This window comes from Oncorhynchus clarkii, chromosome 29, assembly GCF_045791955.1.
Source record: "Oncorhynchus clarkii lewisi isolate Uvic-CL-2024 chromosome 29, UVic_Ocla_1.0, whole genome shotgun sequence".
In the NCBI taxonomy this organism is placed as follows: domain Eukaryota; kingdom Metazoa; phylum Chordata; class Actinopteri; order Salmoniformes; family Salmonidae; genus Oncorhynchus; species Oncorhynchus clarkii.
Genome location: NC_092175.1, coordinates 4,532,422 through 4,553,204, shown reverse-complemented (window position 1 = coordinate 4,553,204; position 20,783 = coordinate 4,532,422). Strand labels below are relative to the sequence as shown.

Sequence of the window (20,783 nt, the reverse complement as noted above, 5' to 3'; positions counted from 1 at the left end):
GCTTGGTTATGTAAGATACGCTGTAAGAGCTTTCGTCCTAAAACCATTACAGTGTAAGAATTGTAAAGGATTTGCCCATATTTCAAGTATGTGCAGAAGGACAGAGTAAACTGAAGAACGATAATCTGTAATACTTTAGTGTCCAGTCATTGACTGCTCTTACTCCCTTATTTTTCAGAATACAAGCCTGAAAGACGGTTGACGTCTAGTGGAAGGCATAGGAACTACAATTTGAGTCCTAAGTCAATGGATACTGTAATGGTATTGAATAGAAAACTACAAAAATAAAATAAATCCTACTTCCTGGATGGATTTTTCTCAGGATTTTGCCTGCAGAATCAGTTCTGTTAAACTCACAGACATTATTTTAACAGTGTTGCATATCCTAGCCTTTGGGCCTGAGTAGCAGGCAGTTAACTTTGGGCATGCTTTTCATCCGGAGGTGAAAATAGTGCCCCCTACCCTAGAGAAGTTACAAATATGGATTTTGTTCTTTGCCCCACTATGGCACAAGTCTCAAAGAAGTCTAAGAAACTGTACATTATTGTGGCTGCGGCAGAAAAGTTATTGGCGCCAGAAGATCCGCCCTCCCAGGTTCCCCTTGAGCCTGTGTAGGTGTCAAATTAGTTAGATTTTTTTGGACAGAAAAGTTGTTCAGTTTATCTTTAGGTTTTTTTGTTGGTAGTTTGGTAGTTTGTTCTGTTTTTGGGAATCCTGTTTCCATCCCGCACCGTATGTGGCGAGATGCACATTAAATTGTGCGATCACCAATATACCAAATAAGAAGTGCCTGGATGGCCTTCCCTTGCTTGTTTGAATACTTTTCTTTCGGGCTTGCATGTCTTTGTATTTTCCCTTCTATTTATTATTTTTACTTTATTATTTCTCGTTACCATTCTGCACCAAATAGAACTGCATGCACTGGTTGCCTACCAAGTCAAGGCCGAGATCGCCTTGGACCTTGGTAAGAACAGTCTTCCTAGTTACCTGGAAACCAGACGTTTAATTGCATAGAGTTCTACATCAGGCAGAAATTAGCATTTGAATCAGGAAAGTTTCCTCTCGTGACCTCGAAAAGCCCGAATGTACATCCAAGCTTGTGAATCCACAAACTTGTTGGATGCATTTGCTTCTTGTTTCAGATTATTTTGTGTCCAATTTGAAATGAATGATAAATAATGTATGATAATTTTGGAGTCACTTTTAAATAAGCATAGAATATGTAAATAAGCATAGAATATGTTTCTGAACAATACTACATTCATGTGGATGCTACCATGATTCTGGATAGTCCTGAAAGAATCGTGAATAATGAGTGAGAAGGTTACAGACGCACAAATATCATACCACCAAGACACACTAACCTCTCAACATTACAATAACAGGGGATGTTAACATTTTTGTTTGGGGGGGGGGGGTATGACATGTGTACATAACTTTCTCAGTCATAATTTTTCACGGTTAATTCAGGACTATCTGTAATCACGGTAGCATCCACATTAATGTAGAAGTGTTTAGAAAATAGTCTATTCTTATTTACAATGAGTGACTCCAAAATGATCATACATTATTTACCATTCATTTCTATTGGGCACAGAATAATCTGAAAGATTGATGTCATCATTGCGTGCTAGGAATACTAAACTTTTTGACTACTTTAATACACAAAAGTGCATTTGTCCCAATTACTTTTGGTCCCCTAAAATGGGGGGGGGGGGACTATGTACAAAAAGTGCTGTAATTTCTAAATGATTCACCTGAAATTAAAGTCTGCACATTAACCTCATAGTCATTGTATAATTTCAAATCTAAAGTGTTGGAATACAGAGAGAAAACAACAGCGGAGCTCACTGTATCCACGGGAAAGTATAATTACATGACCTTTTCAAAGCGCTGGTAGTGCGTTCAGATTTCTATCACCTGAAGCATGCACACAGTATAGAAATACATGCACAAGATGCATGCATACTTGCCAAGTATAACATGGTTCTGCACATGCTTCAGGTGATATAAACCTGAACTCATTACTAGTGCTTTGAAAAGTTTATGTCATTATACTGTGTATATACAGTAGAGTGCGTACGGAGTGTTTAGACCCCTTGACCTATTCCACATTTTGTTACGTCACAGCCTTATTCTAAAATGGATTAAATACATTTTTTCCCTCATCGATCTACACACAATACCCCATAATGACGAAGTGAAAACAAAGTTTTAGAAATGTTAGTAAATGTATGTAAAAAATCTAACAGAAAAACCTTATTTACATAAGTAAATATGATATGAGACTTGAAATTGAGCTCAGGTTTATCCTGTTTCTGTTGATCATTCTTTATGGTAGACTCGCTAGATGGAAGCCACTCCTCAGTAAAAGGCACATGACAGCCCGCTTGGAGTTTACCAAAAGGCACCTAAAGGATTCTCAGACCATGAGAAACAGAATTCTCTGGTCTGATGAAACCAAGATTTTACTATTTGGCCTCAATGCCAAGCATCACGTCAGGAGGAAACCTGGCACCTGGTGGATATCTTCACAGCATCATGCTGTGGGGATGTTTTTCAGCGGCAAGGACAGGGAGACTAGTCAGGATCGAGGCAAAGATGAACGGAGCAAAGTACATAGAGATCCTTGATGAAAACCTGCTCCAGAGCGCTCAGGACCTCAGACTAGGGCAAAGGTTCATTTTTCAACATGACAATGACAAGTCTCAGAATGTCTTTGAGTGGCCCAGCCTGGACTTGAACATCTCTGGAGACCTGAAAATAGCTGTGCAGCGATGCTCCCCATCCAACTTTATTTAACTAGGCAGTTCAGTTAAGAACAAATTCTTATTTTCAATGACGCCTGGGTTAACTGCCTGTTCAGGGGCAGAACGACAGATTTGTACCTTGTCAGCTCGGGGATTTGAACTTGCAACCTTCCGGTTACTGGTCCAATAGGCTACCCTGCCACCCCAACCTCACAGAGTTTGAGAGGATCTGCAGGGAAAAATAAAAGAAACTCGCCAAACACAGGTGTGCCAAGCTTGTAGCGTCATACCCAACAAGACTCGAGGCTATAAATCGCTGCCAAAGGTGCTTCAACAAAGTCATGAGGAAAGGGTCTGAATACTTATGTAAATGCAATATTATGTAAAAAAAAAAAAAAAGAATTTCTGAAAATGTATTGTGTGTAGATAGAATTTTATCCATTTTAGAACAAGGCTGTAATGTAACAACATGTGGAAAAAGTGAAAGGGCCCAAATATTTTCCACTGTATTGTCTCACATTCCTAGCGCCAAAAAGACCAAGCGCACCGAGAGCCAGTAAAGTACGTTAAAATGATATTTTAATGTACTTTACTCGTTGTCTGTATGTTTGGTCCTTTTGGCAGTAGGATTGTGAGACAATACACGCACACACAACCATAATCTTAACTCCTCTCACAGCAACACATACCACAATCGCACACAAATTTTGATCGAAGTTGGTATAAGTTGCCCCCACTGGCGTGTGTTCATGGATGCCAAGGGAAGCCAGGCTTCTCCAAAAATGTATCTTTCGTCTCTCTGTGTTTCATAATTGTTCTTCAATTTGCAAGAGGCTGAATGTATCTCACTGGAGAAAGCATCCGAGCGAGCGAAACACCGCCCCTTTGTTTGTGTAGCCCATCTATCTGATGCTGTCTGGTCAAAAAGAGTATGATAGTGTTGCCGCCCGTAGCATTTAAGCCAGAGAGCATTTTTATATTCAATAATAGCTAATCATCATTGAGCTAAACTGTGTGAGCTCTACTGTGAATGGCCCTGGAGCACCAAAAAAAAGTATTAAGGGAAGCCAGTTTGGATTTGGCTTCACACCAATCACATCACAAGCCACACGTCATTGACAGAAAAAAACTTGAATTGTTGCATCTCGTTGTGTTGTTGTCCTCTTGTGGCTAGCTAGTTAGTTAAAATGGGCCCTTTCCTAAATTAGACATGGACGGAGATTGGGATATGGACTTGTGGTTTTACTGGCTAATGATTATAACGGAGATTCTGCTCCAACAATAAATTCATACATTGTGCCTCTGGCCTGAGAGGATGGAAGTTTAATATGTAGCTAGATGTACAAGTCTAATGTTAACCAGCTGGCTAATCATTGCCCATCGAAGGAAGTTAGGCTAGTGAGCAAGAATTGTTTATTTAATTGTTTTATTTTTTGTACGTTTTTAGCCCTTTTTCTTCCCAATTGGTAGTTAGTCTTGTCCCATCGCTGCAACTCCCGTACGAACTTGGAAGCGAAGGTCGAGAGCCATGCGTCCTCCGAAACATGACCCTGCCAAGCCGCACTGCTTCTTGACACAATGCTCGCGTAACCCGGAAACCAATGTGTCTGAGGAAACACTGTACAACTGGTGACCGAAAGTCAGCGTGCATGCACCCGGCCCGCCACAAGGAGTCACTAGAGTGCGATAGAACAAGGACATCTCGGCCGGCCAAACCCTACCCTAAACCGGACGACGCTGGGCCAATTGTGCGCCACCTCATGGGTCTTCCGGTTGCGGCCAACTGTGACACAGCCTGTGATCGAACCCGGGTCAGTAGTGATGCCTCAAGCACTGCCTTAAATCGCTGCACCACTCGGGAGGCCCGTGAGCAAGCATTTTAGCCAGGTAGACTAGAACAACAAAAACTAAAAGTGTGTACTGTAGACAGACTCATCGACTGTTTCGGCAACATGAAAGAGAGGATGGCGTTGGCGTTTCTCTACATGTCAGGCGCGTCAACATGTTTTATCTACTTACATACACACACATAAATCAGTACCATGGACAGCTACATCATGTTTAACTGATGTTGATTGAACTAAATTGTTTTTGGAGTCTTTTAGTTGTCACTGTCTTAGACTAAACATAGGTGATTTGATGTTGAAGTTGAAATGGTGCTGAAGTAGTGGAGGCAGCTCCTGTTTTCTTTGTAACTTGTGGTAACCCTCAGGTGTTCTAAATCAATACTTGTTTTGTAGTCCGAAAATGTCTGAAATTATTGACCATGATGTAGGTCATGAAACTGTTACATACAATATGCTTTGTGGATTCCACCGGACAGATGTTCCCAGTTGTTTTGAACGCAGCATATATCACGGTGGCAAGGCATAAGAACTAACAACTTATAGAGCAAACAACAGAGTTCTCACAACACAGGTTGTAATATGGCCTTTTTCCCATGAATTTGCTGGGATTTTACCCACACACTGCTACTGGTTGCGCCTAAGTAAGGTCATAGTTTTCATCCACCGAACACTTCAGTTTATTGATATAGGATAATTTCATCCTATTTCTGTGCTGTTCAGCCAGGTCAACTCCTACCTTTGCACCCAGATTATTCTGTGAGGATCTCCCCACACTTCTCAATTCACTCCTCACTTACATCTCCACTTTGCCCTTAATTTTAACACTTCGGACTTCTTCTGAAATGGATCCCAGAATAGAGATGCCTTACAGACAGAATAGACTAGAATACCTAATGATTTTTATTTTACCACCGGCTGAATGTCTTTGTCTTTTCTTTTTATTGGCTGCGGACACCCACCCCCTTTTTTGCATTCCTCCCAGGTATGCTTTGTGGAGTGCTGGAGTGCTTTTGTAATGGAGTAATGGTGCATTTCTCCTATAGTTCTCTATTTATTCAAAATGTCAGTGACTACAAAGCCAGGTACTACTCTTTCACTGAAATGTTTTTTATTTTTTTTACAAAAGCTTAGTAAAAGATGCAACACAGTGCCTAGGGTGTCATTAACATGACCCTGTAAGCCTGGGGTTTCCACGGCGATGATGATCTCTGCAAGAGACAGAGAGAGAGAGTGGGAGAACCATAGAAATAAAAATAGTGGTCTGGGCGCTTTTTACATTCTAGTAAGTCTATTTCTACGAGGAGAACACTTGTCAGAACCTTACGGGGAAAATGTTTGTCTGGACATTATGGTGCAATTTTTGTTCAACTTTTTATGATTGTATTCTCATGTGCATTGGGGTTGTCTGTCGTTATGAGTGAATCTCATAGTGGTTTGACAGGTTCAGTTGTTGGCGTCACTCATCATGTCAGTTCTTTTACCATTTGCATAAAACATGTCATACCAATGAATGAGGTTGTCTTTTTTCCCCACTTTTCAGCAATCCAGACAGTTCCAATCTGGAGTAGACAATTGAGAGTTTTGGTTGGTAGTGACACATTTTTTTCTCTTGAAAGAATGAATTGAATCAATAAAGTACAAGCACAGGTAAATAATTCACATTTACTGTAAAGCTTACAGTGTAATAAAATGCTCCTCTGGAATAGTTAATGTATTATAACTAAACAAAAATAATCTCCACAAAAAATATTCAAATAATGACTCATAATATTAATACTTTCTCCCTCTTTCTCTCTTTTTAGACTGTTGATAAGTTAGATTATTTTATTCCTGAATAATGTGTGAAGATTAAATCTTGCTAAATGGTGGCAACACTCATTCCTATAATGACCGTAATAGTGACTAAAATCTTAATATTGATAAACCTCTGGATATTGTAATAATTAAATGTATCATCTCAGTCTGTCGGTGGGCCCATAAGATACATTAATGACAGAAAAAGATGCTGAAATAAAAAACAGCAGCAGAAAAAGGAAAAAGGTAAAAACAAGTCTGTTTTCGAGTCGAAGTCGTGGAACCTGGTTAATATTCTAAGTAGTCCTCAGCAGCGAATCACGACCTAGCCCTCCCCCTCCCTCTAGCTCCCCACCCATGTCTAGTCAAACAATCCCTGTCTTTCTTTCCGCAGCAGTAAGTGCAGTGTCTCAAGAGAAGTGGGGTGCATTAACTCAAATCAATAAAGACAAAGGAAACGTCATTGTTTTACATCAGCCATTTCCTCCCTCCCTTCTTCTTCATAGTGAACAGTAATGATTTAAAGTGTTCTCATTTGCTTGTTTAATAGTAATAATAATGCTTTTTGGTATGCAATTTCTCCAGGTCTCTCGTGGGAGACAGTGGGTTGGTTGTCTTGATTTTCCTCAGTCTTCCTCTGAAGTGTAATTTTACTTTCACAACAGGGGGGGTTCCCTGAGTCAGTAACAGTCTTGTGATGTTTGTGTGCTCATAGGGTCCTTGGCCAGCTAGCAGGCCTTTCCCACTCTTCCCTCTCTGGGGTTGCCCACACACACAACAGTTACCCCTGTATTTGAGGAGGCAGCAGGTGACTCAGTGTGCAGTTAATGTGGCCAAAAGGTGTGGTAGCAGGACGCAGAGCAGTAGGGGGACGAGGGCCAGGAGGTGGAGGGTGGAGGCGGTGTTGCAGGCCTTGCCCCCCTCGCAGCGGGACTGTTGGCACAGCACACCCTTAAACTCTGGAGGACAGATACACTTCTGATTCTGGGAGCACGTCCCACCATTCTGGCACAGGAGCAGCTCCTCGTCACACACATTAGCTGTAGGAGAGAGGGGCAGGCAGAAGAGAGGAAGGTGAAGGACGTGGTAGAGAGAGAAGGTGTGGATGAAGGTAGAGAGGGAGGAAGAAGAAAAAAGCGAGAGGAACGGTACATGCAGAGAAAGGGGGTGGAGGAAGGTAGGGTTACGGAAGGAGAAAGGAAGAAAGGAGAGATGTAAAGTGGCAAAACAACGGTTTCATGAAAGATAAAATTAGGATGGGGAGCAAAGAGAAGGAGAGTATTAGGATAGAAGGTGAGAGCGATGAGGTGGAAGATGAGAGGACAAGTTTTGCCACAGAAACAACAAGATAGGGAAGAGGGATGGAGTGAGAAGGGAGCAAAAGATAAAAGTAAAGATAAAAAGAGAGGGGGAAGGAAGAAAAAAAGGGAAGAAAATATGAATTCTCCAAGCCTAGCCAACAAGTAACACCTGCCTTCTTTTCTGCCCTCTTTCTTTTCTGTTTTTCTCAAGCATGCATTTTCTCTGGGTCAGTTGAATGTCTCTTTTTAATCAATTAATACATTTTTAAGTCAATGTTGCTATTTTTAATTCCTACTTGCTTCAACATGTCCACCCAAGAAAGCGAAGGTAACTGAATTAAATGACTATCGCCCCGTAGCACTCACTTCTGTCATCATGAAGTGCCTTAAGAGGCCATATCACCTTATTCGACAACCTAGACACATTACAATTTGTATACCGCCCAACAAATCAAATCAAATCAAATTGGTCACATACATATGGTTAGCAGATGTTATTGAGAGTGTAGCGAAATGCTTGTGCTTCTAGTTCCGACAGTGCAGCAATATCTAACATGTAATCTAACAATTCCACAACAACTACCTAATACACACAAATCTAAGTAAGGAATGGAATAAGAATATATAAATATATGGATGAGCAATGTCAGAGCGGCATAGGCTAAGATGCAATATATAGTATAGAATACAGTACATACATATGAGATGAGTAATGCAAGATATGTTAACAGTATTAAAATGGCATTATTAAAGTGACTAGATCCATAGACAACGCTCAGTCTTCAACATCATAGTGCTCTCCAAGCTCATCACTAAGCCCAGGGCCCTAGGTCTGAACCCTGCCCTGTGCAACTGAGTCCTAAACTTCCTGATGGACCGACCCAGGTAGGCAACAACACTTCCACCACGCTGATCCTCAACACGGGGTGTGCTCAGACCCATCCTGTACTCCCTGTTCACCCATGACTGCGTGGCTATGCACATCTCCAACTCAATCATCAGGTTTTCTGACCACATAACAGTGGTAGGTCTGATTACCAACAACAACGAGACAGTCTACAGGGAGGGAGAGCCCTGGCGGAGTGGTGCCAGAAAAATAACATTTCCCTCAACGTCAACAAATCAAAGGAGCTGATCGTGGACTACAGGAGACAGCAGAGAGAACACGCCCCCACCGAAGGGACCGCAGTGGAGAGGGTCAAAAGCTTAAAGTTCCTCGGCATGCACATCACTGAGGACTTGAAATGGTCCTTCCACACCGACAGAGTAGTGAAGAAAGCGCAACAGCGCCTCTTCAACCACAGGAGGCTGAAGAAATTTGGCTTGGCCACTTAGACCCTCACAAACTTCTACAGATGCACCACCATCAAAATAATTATGTTGGGTTGTATCACCACCTGGTACAGCAACGCATCACTGGGGGCACACTGCCAGCACTTCAGGACATCTACACCCGATGTCACAGGAAGGCCAAGAAGATCATCAAGGACCTCAGCCACCCGAGCCACAGCCTGTTCACCCCGCTACCATCTTAAAGGCAGAGACAGTACAGGTGCATCAAAGCTGGGACAGAGAGACCGATTTAACAGTCTGATGGTCTGTAATAGAAGCCGTTTATCAGTCATCACTAACCGGCCTACACCCAGTACCCTGCCCGGAACCTTAGTCACTTTAAAGGAGGCTACAAGCTCCACTCAGCCGATCAATGTGCGTGGATGTGCAAGGGCGGAGGCAGTATTTTTGGGGCATCGCGCACTTTTGTCCAAATTTTGTTGTTGAGTTCCACCCAGAGAGGAATTCTGCCTTGTGTAGTGTATATACACTAGAGGTCTTGGGGTGCCAGAGTAGGTTACCAAGCAAGAGGTTCCAAGGCACTCTTTGACTGAAGCTAGGGACGCCATTTGAACTTCCGGGTCTGGTGTTATATGCCTTTTTGTTTACAAATACTAGCTAACTAGCTACATGTCTGGCTAGTCTTGTGTTCTATGCGTTACGATGCTACTTTTTAGCCACAGAAGCAAACTTGTCTCTATATGAATTGCAATTGCTAGATCTTGAACAGCTCTTACAGAAGAAAAAATAAACGACTGAGAAAATGGCAAGTTCATCCACTGACCACTACAAGAGGGGACCCATGCGAAGCATTGATGTTTTTGACGAATGGCAGCACACAAAGTATCGCTGCCAGTTAAGCTAGGAATCTTGACAGTTTGTGGCATCGTCACAGAAGTGTGCCAGACTATCTTGCATGTCCTGATGAAGGATTTTGTTGCTTATCCCTCTGTGGCAAAATGGGCAGAAATCACAAGAGAGTTTGGGGATTGTTGCAATTATTTGTTTTGTGCAGGAGCAGTCGACTGAAAACATATTAGGATCTGAGCTCTAGCAAACTCTAGCAACGAGTACTACTACTACAATTACTTTTCTGTATGGTCCTGATGGCAGTCTACGACGTAAAGTCCCGCTTCACGATGATCGACGTACGAGCATATGGTCGGGAGGGAGATGCGGGAATCTTCTCATAAACCAAGTTCAGCTCCCAAGTCATGGCAGGCCAGCTTTTGCTACCAATGCCAGAGTGCTTGCCGAGGATCCAAACACCGAGCCCATATGTGACTAATTTCAGGAAACTAAGCGTATGTTGTGCATTTGAACGTAAACTTTTTAAAATCAAAATGTGCTTTTTGGCAGAAATGCCTTCTGGAACATGTGAACTTTCATGTGCCTTAATAACAAACTTGTTTGCCATCTGTAAATACGAATACAATTGGTTAACTTCCGGCGCCGACAGAGATGGCCGCCTCGCTTCGCGTTCCTAGGAAACTATGCAGTTTTTTGTTTTTTTACGTGTTATTTCTTACATTAGTACCCCAGGTCATCTTAGGTTTCATCACATACAGTCGAGAAGAACTACTGAATATAAGATCAGCGTCAACTCACCATCAGTACGACCAAGAATACGCTTTTCGCGACGCGGATCCTGTGCTCTGCCTTACAAACAGGACAACGGAGTGGATCCCATGCAGCGACCCAAAAAAACGACTCCGAAAAAGAGGGAAACGAGGCGGTCTTCTGGTCAGACTCCGGAGACGGGCACATCGTGCACCAATCCCTAGCATTCTTCTTGCCAATGTCCAGTCTCTTGACAACAAGGTTGATGAAATCCGAGCAAGGGTAGCATTCCAGAGGGACATCAGAGACTGTAACGTTCTTTGCTTCACGGAAACGTGGCTTACTGGAGAGACGCTATCCGAAGCGGTGCAGCCAACAGGTTTCTCCACGCATCGCGCAGACAGGAAAAAACATCTTTCTGGTAAAAAGAGGGGCGGGGGCGTATGCCTTATGACTAACGTGACATGGTGTGATGAAAGAAACATACAGGAACTCAAATCCTTCTGTTCACCTGATTTAGAATTCCTCACAATCAAATGTAGACCGCATTATCTACCAAGAGAATTCTCTTCGATTATAATCACAGCCGTATATATCCCCCCCCAAGCAGACACATCGTTGGCTCTGAATGAACTTTATTTGACTCTTTGCAAACTGGAAACCATTTATCCGGAGGCTGCATTCATTGTAGCTGGGGATTTTAACAAGGCTAATCTGAAAACAAGACTCCCCAAATTTTATCAGCATATCGATTGCGCAACCAGGGGTGGAAAGACCTTGGATCATTGTTACTCTAACTTCCGCGACGCATATAAGGCCCTGCCCCGCCCCCCTTTCGGAAAAGCTGACCACGACTCCATTTTGTTGATCCCTGCCTACAGACAGAAACTAAAACAAGAGGCTCCCACGCTGAGGTTTGTCCAACGCTGGTCTGACCAAGCTGACTCCACACTCCAAGACTGCTTCCATCACGTGGACTGGGACATGTTTCGTATTGCGTCAGACAACAACATTGACGAATACGCTGATTCGGTGTGCGAGTTCATTAGAACGTGTGTTGAAGATGTCGTTCCCATAGCAACGATTAAAACATTCCCTAACCAGAAACCGTGGATTGATGGCAGCATTCGTGTGAAACTGAAAGCGCGAACCACTGCTTTTAATCAGGGCAAGGTGTCTGGTAACATGACCGAATACAAACAGTGCAGCTATTCCCTCCGCAAGGCTATCAAACAAGCTAAGCGTCAGTACAGAGACAAAGTAGAATCTCAATTCAACGGCTCAGACACAAGAGGCATGTGGCAGGGTCTACAGTCAATCACGGACTACAGGAAGAAATCCAGCCCAGTCACGGACCAGGATGTCCTGCTCCCAGGCAGACTAAATAACTTTTTTGCCCGCTTTGAGGACAATACAGTGCCACTGACACGGCCTGCAACGAAAACTTGCGGTCTCTCCTTCACTGCAGCCGAGGTGAGTAAGACATTTAAACGTGTTAACCCTCGCAAGGCTGCAGGCCCAGACGGCATCCCCATCCGCGCCCTCAGAGCATGCGCAGACCAGCTGGCCGGTGTGTTTACGGACATATTCAATCAATCCCTATACCAGTCTGCTGTTCCCACATGCTTCAAGAGGGCCACCATTGTTCCTGTTCCCAAGAAAGCTAAGGTAGCTGAGCTAAACGACTACCGCCCCGTAGCACTCACTTCCGTCATCATGAAGTGCTTTGAGAGACTAGTCAAGGACCATATCACCTCCACCCTACCTGACACCCTAGACCCACTCCAATTTGCTTACCGCCCAAATAGGTCCACAGACGATGCAATCTCAACCACACTGCACACTGCCCTAACCCATCTGGACAAGAGGAATACCTATGTGAGAATGCTGTTCATTGACTACAGCTCGGCATTCAACACCATAGTACCCTCCAAGCTCGTCATCAAGCTCGAGACCCTGGGTCTCGACCCCGCCCTGTGCAACTGGGTACTGGACTTCCTGACGGGCCGCCCCCAGGTGGTGAGGGTAGGCAACAACATCTCCTCCCCGCTGATCCTCAACACTGGGGCCCCACAAGGGTGCGTTCTGAGCCCTCTCCTGTACTCCCTGTTCACCCACGACTGCGTGGCCACGCACGCCTCCAACTCAATCATCAAGTTTGCGGACGACACAACAGTGGTAGGCTTGATTACCAACAACGACGAGACGGCCTACAGGGAGGAGGTGAGGGCCCTCGGAGTGTGGTGTCAGGAAAATAACCTCACACTCAACGTCAACAAAACTAAGGAGATGATTGTGGACTTCAGGAAACAGCAGAGGGAACACCCCCCTATCCACATCGATGGAACAGTAGTGGAGAGGGTAGCAAGTTTTAAGTTCCTCGGCATACACATCACAGACAAACTGAATTGGTCCACTCACACAGACAGCATTGTGAAGAAGGCGCAGCAGCGCCTCTTCAACCTCAGGAGGCTGAAGAAATTTGGCTTGTCACCAAAAGCACTCACAAACTTCTACAGATGCACAATCGAGAGCATCCTGGCGGGCTGTATCACCGCCTGGTACGGCAACTGCTCCGCCCTCAACCGTAAGGCCCTCCAGAGGGTAGTGAGGTCTGCACAACGCATCACCGGGGGCAAACTACCTGCCCTCCAGGACACCTACACCACCCGATGTCACAGGAAGGCCATAAAGATCATCAAGGACATCAACCACCCAAGCCACTGCCTGTTCACCCCGCTATCATCCAGAAGGCGAGGTCAGTACAGGTGCATCAAAGCTGGGACCGAGAGACTGAAAAACAGCTTCTATCTCAAGGCTATCAGACTGTTAAACAGCCACCACTAACATTGAGTGGCTGCTGCCAACACACTGACACTGACTCAACTCCAGCCACTTTAATAATGGGAATTGATGGGAAATGATGTAAATATATCACTAGCCACTTTAAACAATGCTACCTTATATAATGTTACTTACCCTACATTATTCGTCTCATAGGCATACGTATATACTGTACTCTATATCATCGACTGTATCCTTATGTAATACATGTATCACTAGCCACTTTAACTATGCCACTTTGTTTACATACTCATCTCATATGTATATACTGTACTCGATACAATCTACTGTATCTGCCTATGCTGCTCTGTACCATCACTCATTCATATATCCTTATGTACATATTCTTTATCCCCTCACACTGTGTACAAGACAGTAGTTTTGGAATTGTTAGTTAGATTACTTGTTGGTTATTACTGCATTGTCGGAACTAGAAGCACAAGCATTTCGCTACACTCGCATTAACATCTGCTAACCATGTGTATGTGACAAATAAAATTTGATTTGATTTGATTTGATTTGATTTGAAATTACAAGCCTAGTTGGTTTAGCCACGGGAAAAGACAAGAACCTTCCCGCTAGCCATGATGGCCTGGAAATGCAGAGGGATGAGTTCGGATTGGTCTGCCATGTAACACACTTTTGTCTATAACATACGCTGGTCAATATGTGTAGGTAAATCCTTTCTACTGCTGCTTTTTTGATAGATATCATGTAGTAAAACTGCATAAATGTTGCTCTCCACTTTCTGGAGGACCGAGTTTTGAAATCAGTGGAATGCCCGGTGGAATTTGAGTATGATAGCTAAGGAGATGGAGAAAATTCTAGCGTTTGATTGCAAATATGCAGAGGGTGTCAAAAAGAGAACACACTGTAACGGAACTTGACATTCATTGATTTAAATAAAAAAATATTTCTACAGTATATTTCTATAGTTAAAATACTCCAAACCAGAAGGTGGCAGTAGCGTTGTTTGGCAATGCCATTGATTACGGTCTAGATTCCAAGCTATCTGTGCTAATGTTGATATTTCATAGAAAGTAGGGCTGTTGTATAAAACACCTGTCTCTGGATTACATCTACAAACTAAGGGCAACCATGGCATCCGTGACAGAGAGGGAGAAGCGTCCATACATGTATACAGGTAAGATAGTCTAGCTAGCTACATTTTCATATACAGTGCCTTGCGAAAGTATTCGGCCCCCTTGAACTTTGCGACCTTTTGCCACATTTCAGGCTTCAAACATAAAGATATAAAACTGTATTTTTTTGTGAAGAATCAACAACAAGTGGGACACAATCATGAAGTGGAACGACATTTATTGGATATTTCAAACTTTTTTAACAAATCAAAAACTGAAAAATTGGGCGTGCAAAATTATTCAGCCCCCTTAAGTTAATACTTTGTAGCGCCACCTTTTGCTGCAATTACAGCTGTAAGTCACTTGGGGTATGTCTCTATCAGTTTTGCACATCGAGAGACTGAAATTGGTTCCTCATGTCCAATCAAATTAATTTACCACAGGTGGACTCCAATCGAGTTATAGAAACATCTCAAGGATGATCAATGGAAACAGGGTGCACCTGAGCTCAATTTCGAGTCAATTTCGAGTCTCATAGCAAAGGGTCTGAATACTTATGTAAATACGGTATTTCTGTTTTTTATTTTTAATACATTTGCAAACATTTCTAAAAACCCGTTTTCACTTTGTCATTATGGGGTATTGGGTGTAGATTGCCATATCCCTGTAATGCTTACAGAAAATATCATTTCAAGTTTTATTGAAGTGCGGTGGTTGCAGGTTCACCTGACTCATCTAAAGCCTGTTATTTTGGGGTGTTGCTGTAGGCCATCAAGTGGTAACAGTATCTAAATAATGTGTGTGATATCCTTGACAGTGTATGTGATGTAAACAGAGAGGGACCTGAATATTTTCTGGTTTTCATCAAGCTGTCGGCTCAAGAGGAAGCTTTGCACTGTAACCAATAATCTTTGTTCTGAAACTGTATTCATACACATTGGACGCAGTGATCGCAATATAGTGGCTATATCCAGGAAAGCCAAAGTTCCAAAAGCTGGGCCTAAAAAAGTGTATAATATAGTGGCTATATCCAGGAAAGCCAAAGTTCCAAAAGCTGGGCCTAAAAAAGTGTATAATATAGTGGCTATATCCAGGAAAGCCAAAGTTCCAAAAGCTGGGCCTAAAAAAGTGTATAATATAGTGGCTATATCCAGGAAAGCCAAAGTTCCAAAAGCTGGGCCTAAAAAAGTGTATAATATAGTGGCTATATCCAGGAAAGCCAAAGTTCCAAAAGCTGGGCCTAAAAAAGTGTATAATATAGTGGCTATATCCAGGAAAGCCAAAGTTCCAAAAGCTGGGCCTAAAAAAGTGTATAAGAGACCTTAGAAAATATTTTGATGTGACTCTTATGTGGATTATATAAAAACATATTTGTTGGTCTGATGTGATTAATAAGGAGCATCCAGACGTTGCACTTGATGAATTTATGTTCCAATTATTGATAAACATGCAGCTGTTAAGAAACTGACAGAACTGTTTATGTTCCATGGATTGATGGGGAATTGAACAATGGTGTGGTTGAAAAAGAAGGGACAAAAGGAGCATCTAATAAGTCTGATTGACTTACTGCAAATTGAGAAATGATGTGACTAAACTCAACAAAAAGAAGAAGAAACTGTATTTTGAAGCCAAGATCAACGATATAAAGAACGATGGAAAAAAACTTTGTAGTTCTTTAAATAAAAGTAAGGGCAGAAAAACAAATTCAACTCCATCTTTCATTGAATGAGATGGCTTATTCCTCACCAAACCATTTGATGCTGTCAATTATTTTTATGATTACTTCATTGGCAAAGTGGGCAAACTTAGGCAGGAAATGCCAACAACGAACAGTAATAATGAAAGAAAAACATTTTGAGTTGAATTTGGTAAATTCAGTGTGGGAGAGGTGGAAAAATGACTGAAGATGGTAGCTGACTATATAGCCACTCCTATGTATCATATCTTTAATCTGAGCCTAGAGAAATGTGTTTGTTCTCAGGCCTGGAGGCAAGACCAAGTCATTCTGCTAAAGCAGCTTCAAATCAAATCAAATGTTATTTGTCACATACACATGGTTAGCAGATGTTAATGCGGGTGTAGCGAAATGCTTGTGCTTCTAGTTCCGACCATGCAGTAATATCTAACAAGTAATCTAACAATTCCACAACAACTTCCTTACACACACAAGTGTAAAGGAATGAATAAGAATATGTACATAAAAATATATGAATCAGAGATGGCCAAACGGCATAGGCAAGATGCAGTAGATGATGGTATAGAGTACAGTATATACATATGAGATGAGTAATGTAGGGTATGTAAACATTATACAAAGTGGCATTGTTTAAAGTGGCTAGTGATACATTTATTACATACATTTTTCATTATTAAAGTGGCTAGAGATGAGTCAGTACGTTGGCAGCAGCCACTCAATGTAGTGATGGCTGTTTAACAGTCTGATGGCCTTGAGATAGAAGCTGTTTTTCAGTCTCTCGGTCCCAGCTTTGATGTACCTGTACTGACCTCGCCTTCTGGATGATAGTGGGGTGAACAGGCAGTGGCTCGAGTGATTGTTTTCCTTGATAATCTTTTTGGCCTTCCTGTGACATCAGGTGGTGTAGGTGTCCTGGGGGGCAGGTAGTTTGCCCCCGGTGATGCGTTGTGCAGACCTGACTACCCTCTGGAGAGCCTTACGGTTGTGGGCGGAGCAGTTGTCGTACCAGGCGGCGATACAGCACGACAGGATGCTCTCGATTGTGCATCTGTAAAAGTTTGTGAGTGTTTTTGGTGACAAGCCGTATTTCTTCAGCCTCCTGAGGTTGAAGAGGCGCTGCTGCGCCTTTTTCACCACGCTGTCTGTGTGGGTGGACCATTTCAGTTTGTCCGTGATGTGTACGCCGAGGAACTTAAAACTTTTCACCTTCTCCACTAATATCCTGTCGATGTGGATAGGGGGCTGCTCCCTTTGCTGTTTCCTGAAGTCCACGATCATCTCCTTTCTTTTGTTGACAGAGTGTGAGTTTATTTTCCTGACACCACACTCCGAGGGCCCTCACCTCCTCCCTGTAGGCCGTCTCGTCGTTGTTGATAATCAAGCCTACCACTGTAGTGTCGCCTGCAAACATGATGATTGAGTTGGAGGCGTGCATGGCCACGCAGTTATAAGTCTCTCAAAGTACTTCATGATGACGGAAGTGAGTGCTACGGGGCAATAGTCATTTATCTTAGTTACCTTCGCTTTCTTGGGAACAGGAACAATGGTGGACCTCTTGAAGTATGTGGGAACAGCAGACTGGGATAAGGATTGATTGAATATGTCCGTAAACACACCAGCCAGCTGGTCTGCGCATGCTCTCAGGATGCGGCTGGGGATGCCGTCTGGGCCGGCAGCCTTGCGAGGGTTAACACGTTTAAATGTTTCACTCACGTTGGCTGCAGTGAAGGAGAGCTCGCAGGTTTTGGTAGCGGGCTGTGTCAGTGGCACTGTGTTGTCCTCAAAGCGAGCAAAGAAGTTGTTTTAGTTTGTCGGGGAGCAAGACATCGTCCATGATTGACTGTAGACCCTGCCACATACCTCTCGTGTCTGTATTGTTGAATTGCGACTCTACTTTGTCTCTATACTGACGCCAGTTCTATGAAACGTTTATAAAACATGGTGTTTGACCAAATACAATGCTTTTTCTCTGTTAACAAATGAACAACATACTTTTATCATTCTTATAGTATAGAGAAGGGCCCTCGCAAGGCTGCCGGCCCAGACGGCATCCCCGTGCTGCACTGACACAAATGACTGATGATTGGTTGAAAGATATTAATATTAGTATGATTATGGGAGCTGTACTGGTAGATTTCAGTGCAGCCTTTGATATTATTGACCACAACCTGTTGTTGAGAAACGTGTATGTTATGGCTAGGGCTGTTGTGGTTACCACCACACCGGCAGTCATGAGTCATGACCGCAGTAAAAGTCCACAGTAATCTCCCTTTATGCACTCTGGACATAATTTGGTAGTACTCAACTTGCTAATGACCATCAGGTTCTAATGGCCTGGTACTCAGGGCTCTATTGTCCCTCTAACCACTCTAACATCAATGCAAATGAAATCGATAATTACATGAAACACTTACCAAAACAGTATCCTGCTTTTAAAACTCACAATATGATGACCAATTTGAAGAAAGAAGTTCAACAGCAGGTTGAAACTGAGTGTAAAACATGGATGTTGTGGATGTTGTTGTAAAGCCTAACACAACGGAATGGGCAGTGCTTTCTAAGTTGATTAATTAAAAACACTCATACGCAATATTAGAGCTTATGTATATGCATAGGCTTATGAGCCCAAGACTGAAAAAAACAGTAAAAATTATGATAGTTCCTTATTGATCCCAGTCTTGTCTCATCAACTCCCGTACGGACTTGGGAGAGGCGAAGGTCAAGAGCCGTGTGTCCTCCGAAACACAACCCGACCAAGCCGCACTGCTTCTTGACACAATGCCCACTTAACCCGGATGTCAGCCACACCAAGGTGGCGTAGAAAACACCATGCACCTGGCGACCATGTCAGTGTGCCCTGCGCCCGGCCTGCCACAGGAGTCGCTAGTCTGCAATGGGACAGGGACATCCCTGCTGGCCAAACCCTCCCCTAACCCGGACGAGACTGGGCCAATTGTGCATCTGCAACAGAGCCTGGACTCGAACACAGCATCTCTAGTGGCACAGCCAGCACTGTGATTAGACCACTGCGCCACTCGGGAGGCCCTGATTGTTCCTTATACAATACATAGCCAACCACATATTACGCAAGCCAGTAAAACATTAAAACAGAACTGATTTAAGATGTCTTTTGTGAATAATTGGTCTAGCATCTACTCAACTTAAATAATTAGAGTAGACCTAATAGTATTTGAGTGTGTACTGTATTATTATGCCACGCTCCGAAATGTCTATCCATGAGTCTGGGAGAGAACGTATAGCCCTAGACAATGCTGTTAGTTCATTGATTGTGCAGGGTGGCTTACAGTTAGCCTACAATTATTGTGAATTTGTATTTGATTTTGAATAGCTTAGGGATAATTAATTGGGTGACACATATCGGGGCGGCAGGGTAGCCTAATGGTTAGAGTGTTGGACTATTAACCAAAATGTTAACCAAAATGTTTCATGTTCAAATCCCCGAGCTGACAAGGTACAAGGTACAAATCTGTCGTTCTGCCCCTGAACAGGCAGTTAACCCACTGTTCCCATGCCGTCATTGAAAATACAAATTTGATCTTAACTGACTTGCCTAGTTAAATAAATAATATCCTTTAGCTATTCAGAATATCTCACTAACATGCTAACCATCTCCTCTCTCTCCTTTATTCTTTTCTCGAGCGTGCAGAGGGGCTGTCAACAGTTACTATTGATGTTCCCGACCAGATTTCACTTGGTTTCCAAAATGAACCACTGGGTAGCTCCAGGAACAGGGTTGGAGAGCTCATGGCATATGAAGTTAGGGCGGTATATCACCTGTTGTGCAGCGAGAGCATGTCCTCAAACAGTGGTTGATGCATGGAGTCAAATAAGTGTTTATTTCTCATCTGCTCATATTAAGCACAGCTCCGCTATAACACCGAAGTAGCCTACCAGGCATAATTGGAAAAATAGACCGGCGGGAAAGCTTGTGGCCTCGAGTTTGTTATTCTAAATCAAAACAAATTTGACATATTAGTAAAACTGAGAATAGTCTGATTAGTTGGATGGGTGAAAATATGATGAGATTACAGCTGTGCAGCCTGAGGCGAGGAACGGAGCGCAAGCTTTTTTGCAACTTTTTCAAATCATTAATAGCCTATCGCATAATTTAGCCCATATATATTTGGATTTCTAAGACATTCTAAGGTTTGTATCATTCACAACTAAAATGGCCAAATGACTCTAAATCTGGTGTATAGGGCCTGTTTCAAATGATAACTTTTACGCTCAACATTCAGCTAAATGCATTTTTCTTCACATCATAATGTTTCTTTAGACCTGTGTGGTATCCCAGGAGGTCTACCCCGGGAGATGGTAATAGAGGGGAGGTAAGTGAGGCGACGTTGGCTCCCTCTGCTGGGAATACGGGAGCTGGGCACCTGACACGGACAGCTCTAAGTGGAGGTAATTAGAGGAAAGTGCCAACCAGCCGTGGAGGCCAAATAAAATGAGCATGGTGGCACACCGTGAGAGAGAATGACACCAAGCCACAGTAGAGAAGGACCGAGCCAAACCTAAGTGATTTTCTTTGTTTATTTTCTGTCTTAGTAAAGTTG

At 43.0% G+C, this 20,783-nt stretch overlaps 1 protein-coding gene across 6 annotated transcripts in view; it reads right to left on the bottom strand.

Moving 5' to 3' along the window:
- Positions 1 to 6,245: 6,245 nt before the first annotated feature.
- The window catches only part of LOC139388422 (netrin-G2-like), a 166,035-nt gene continuing 151,497 nt past the window's right edge, over positions 6,246 to 20,783 (bottom strand). For all 6 annotated transcript variants that reach the window (XM_071135072.1, XM_071135071.1, XM_071135073.1 and 3 more), the window contains one exon: positions 6,246 to 7,431. In XM_071135072.1, the coding sequence (XP_070991173.1) occupies positions 7,205 to 7,431 (227 nt within the window). In that variant the 3' untranslated portion in view covers positions 6,246 to 7,204. The remainder of the gene's footprint in view (positions 7,432 to 20,783) is intronic.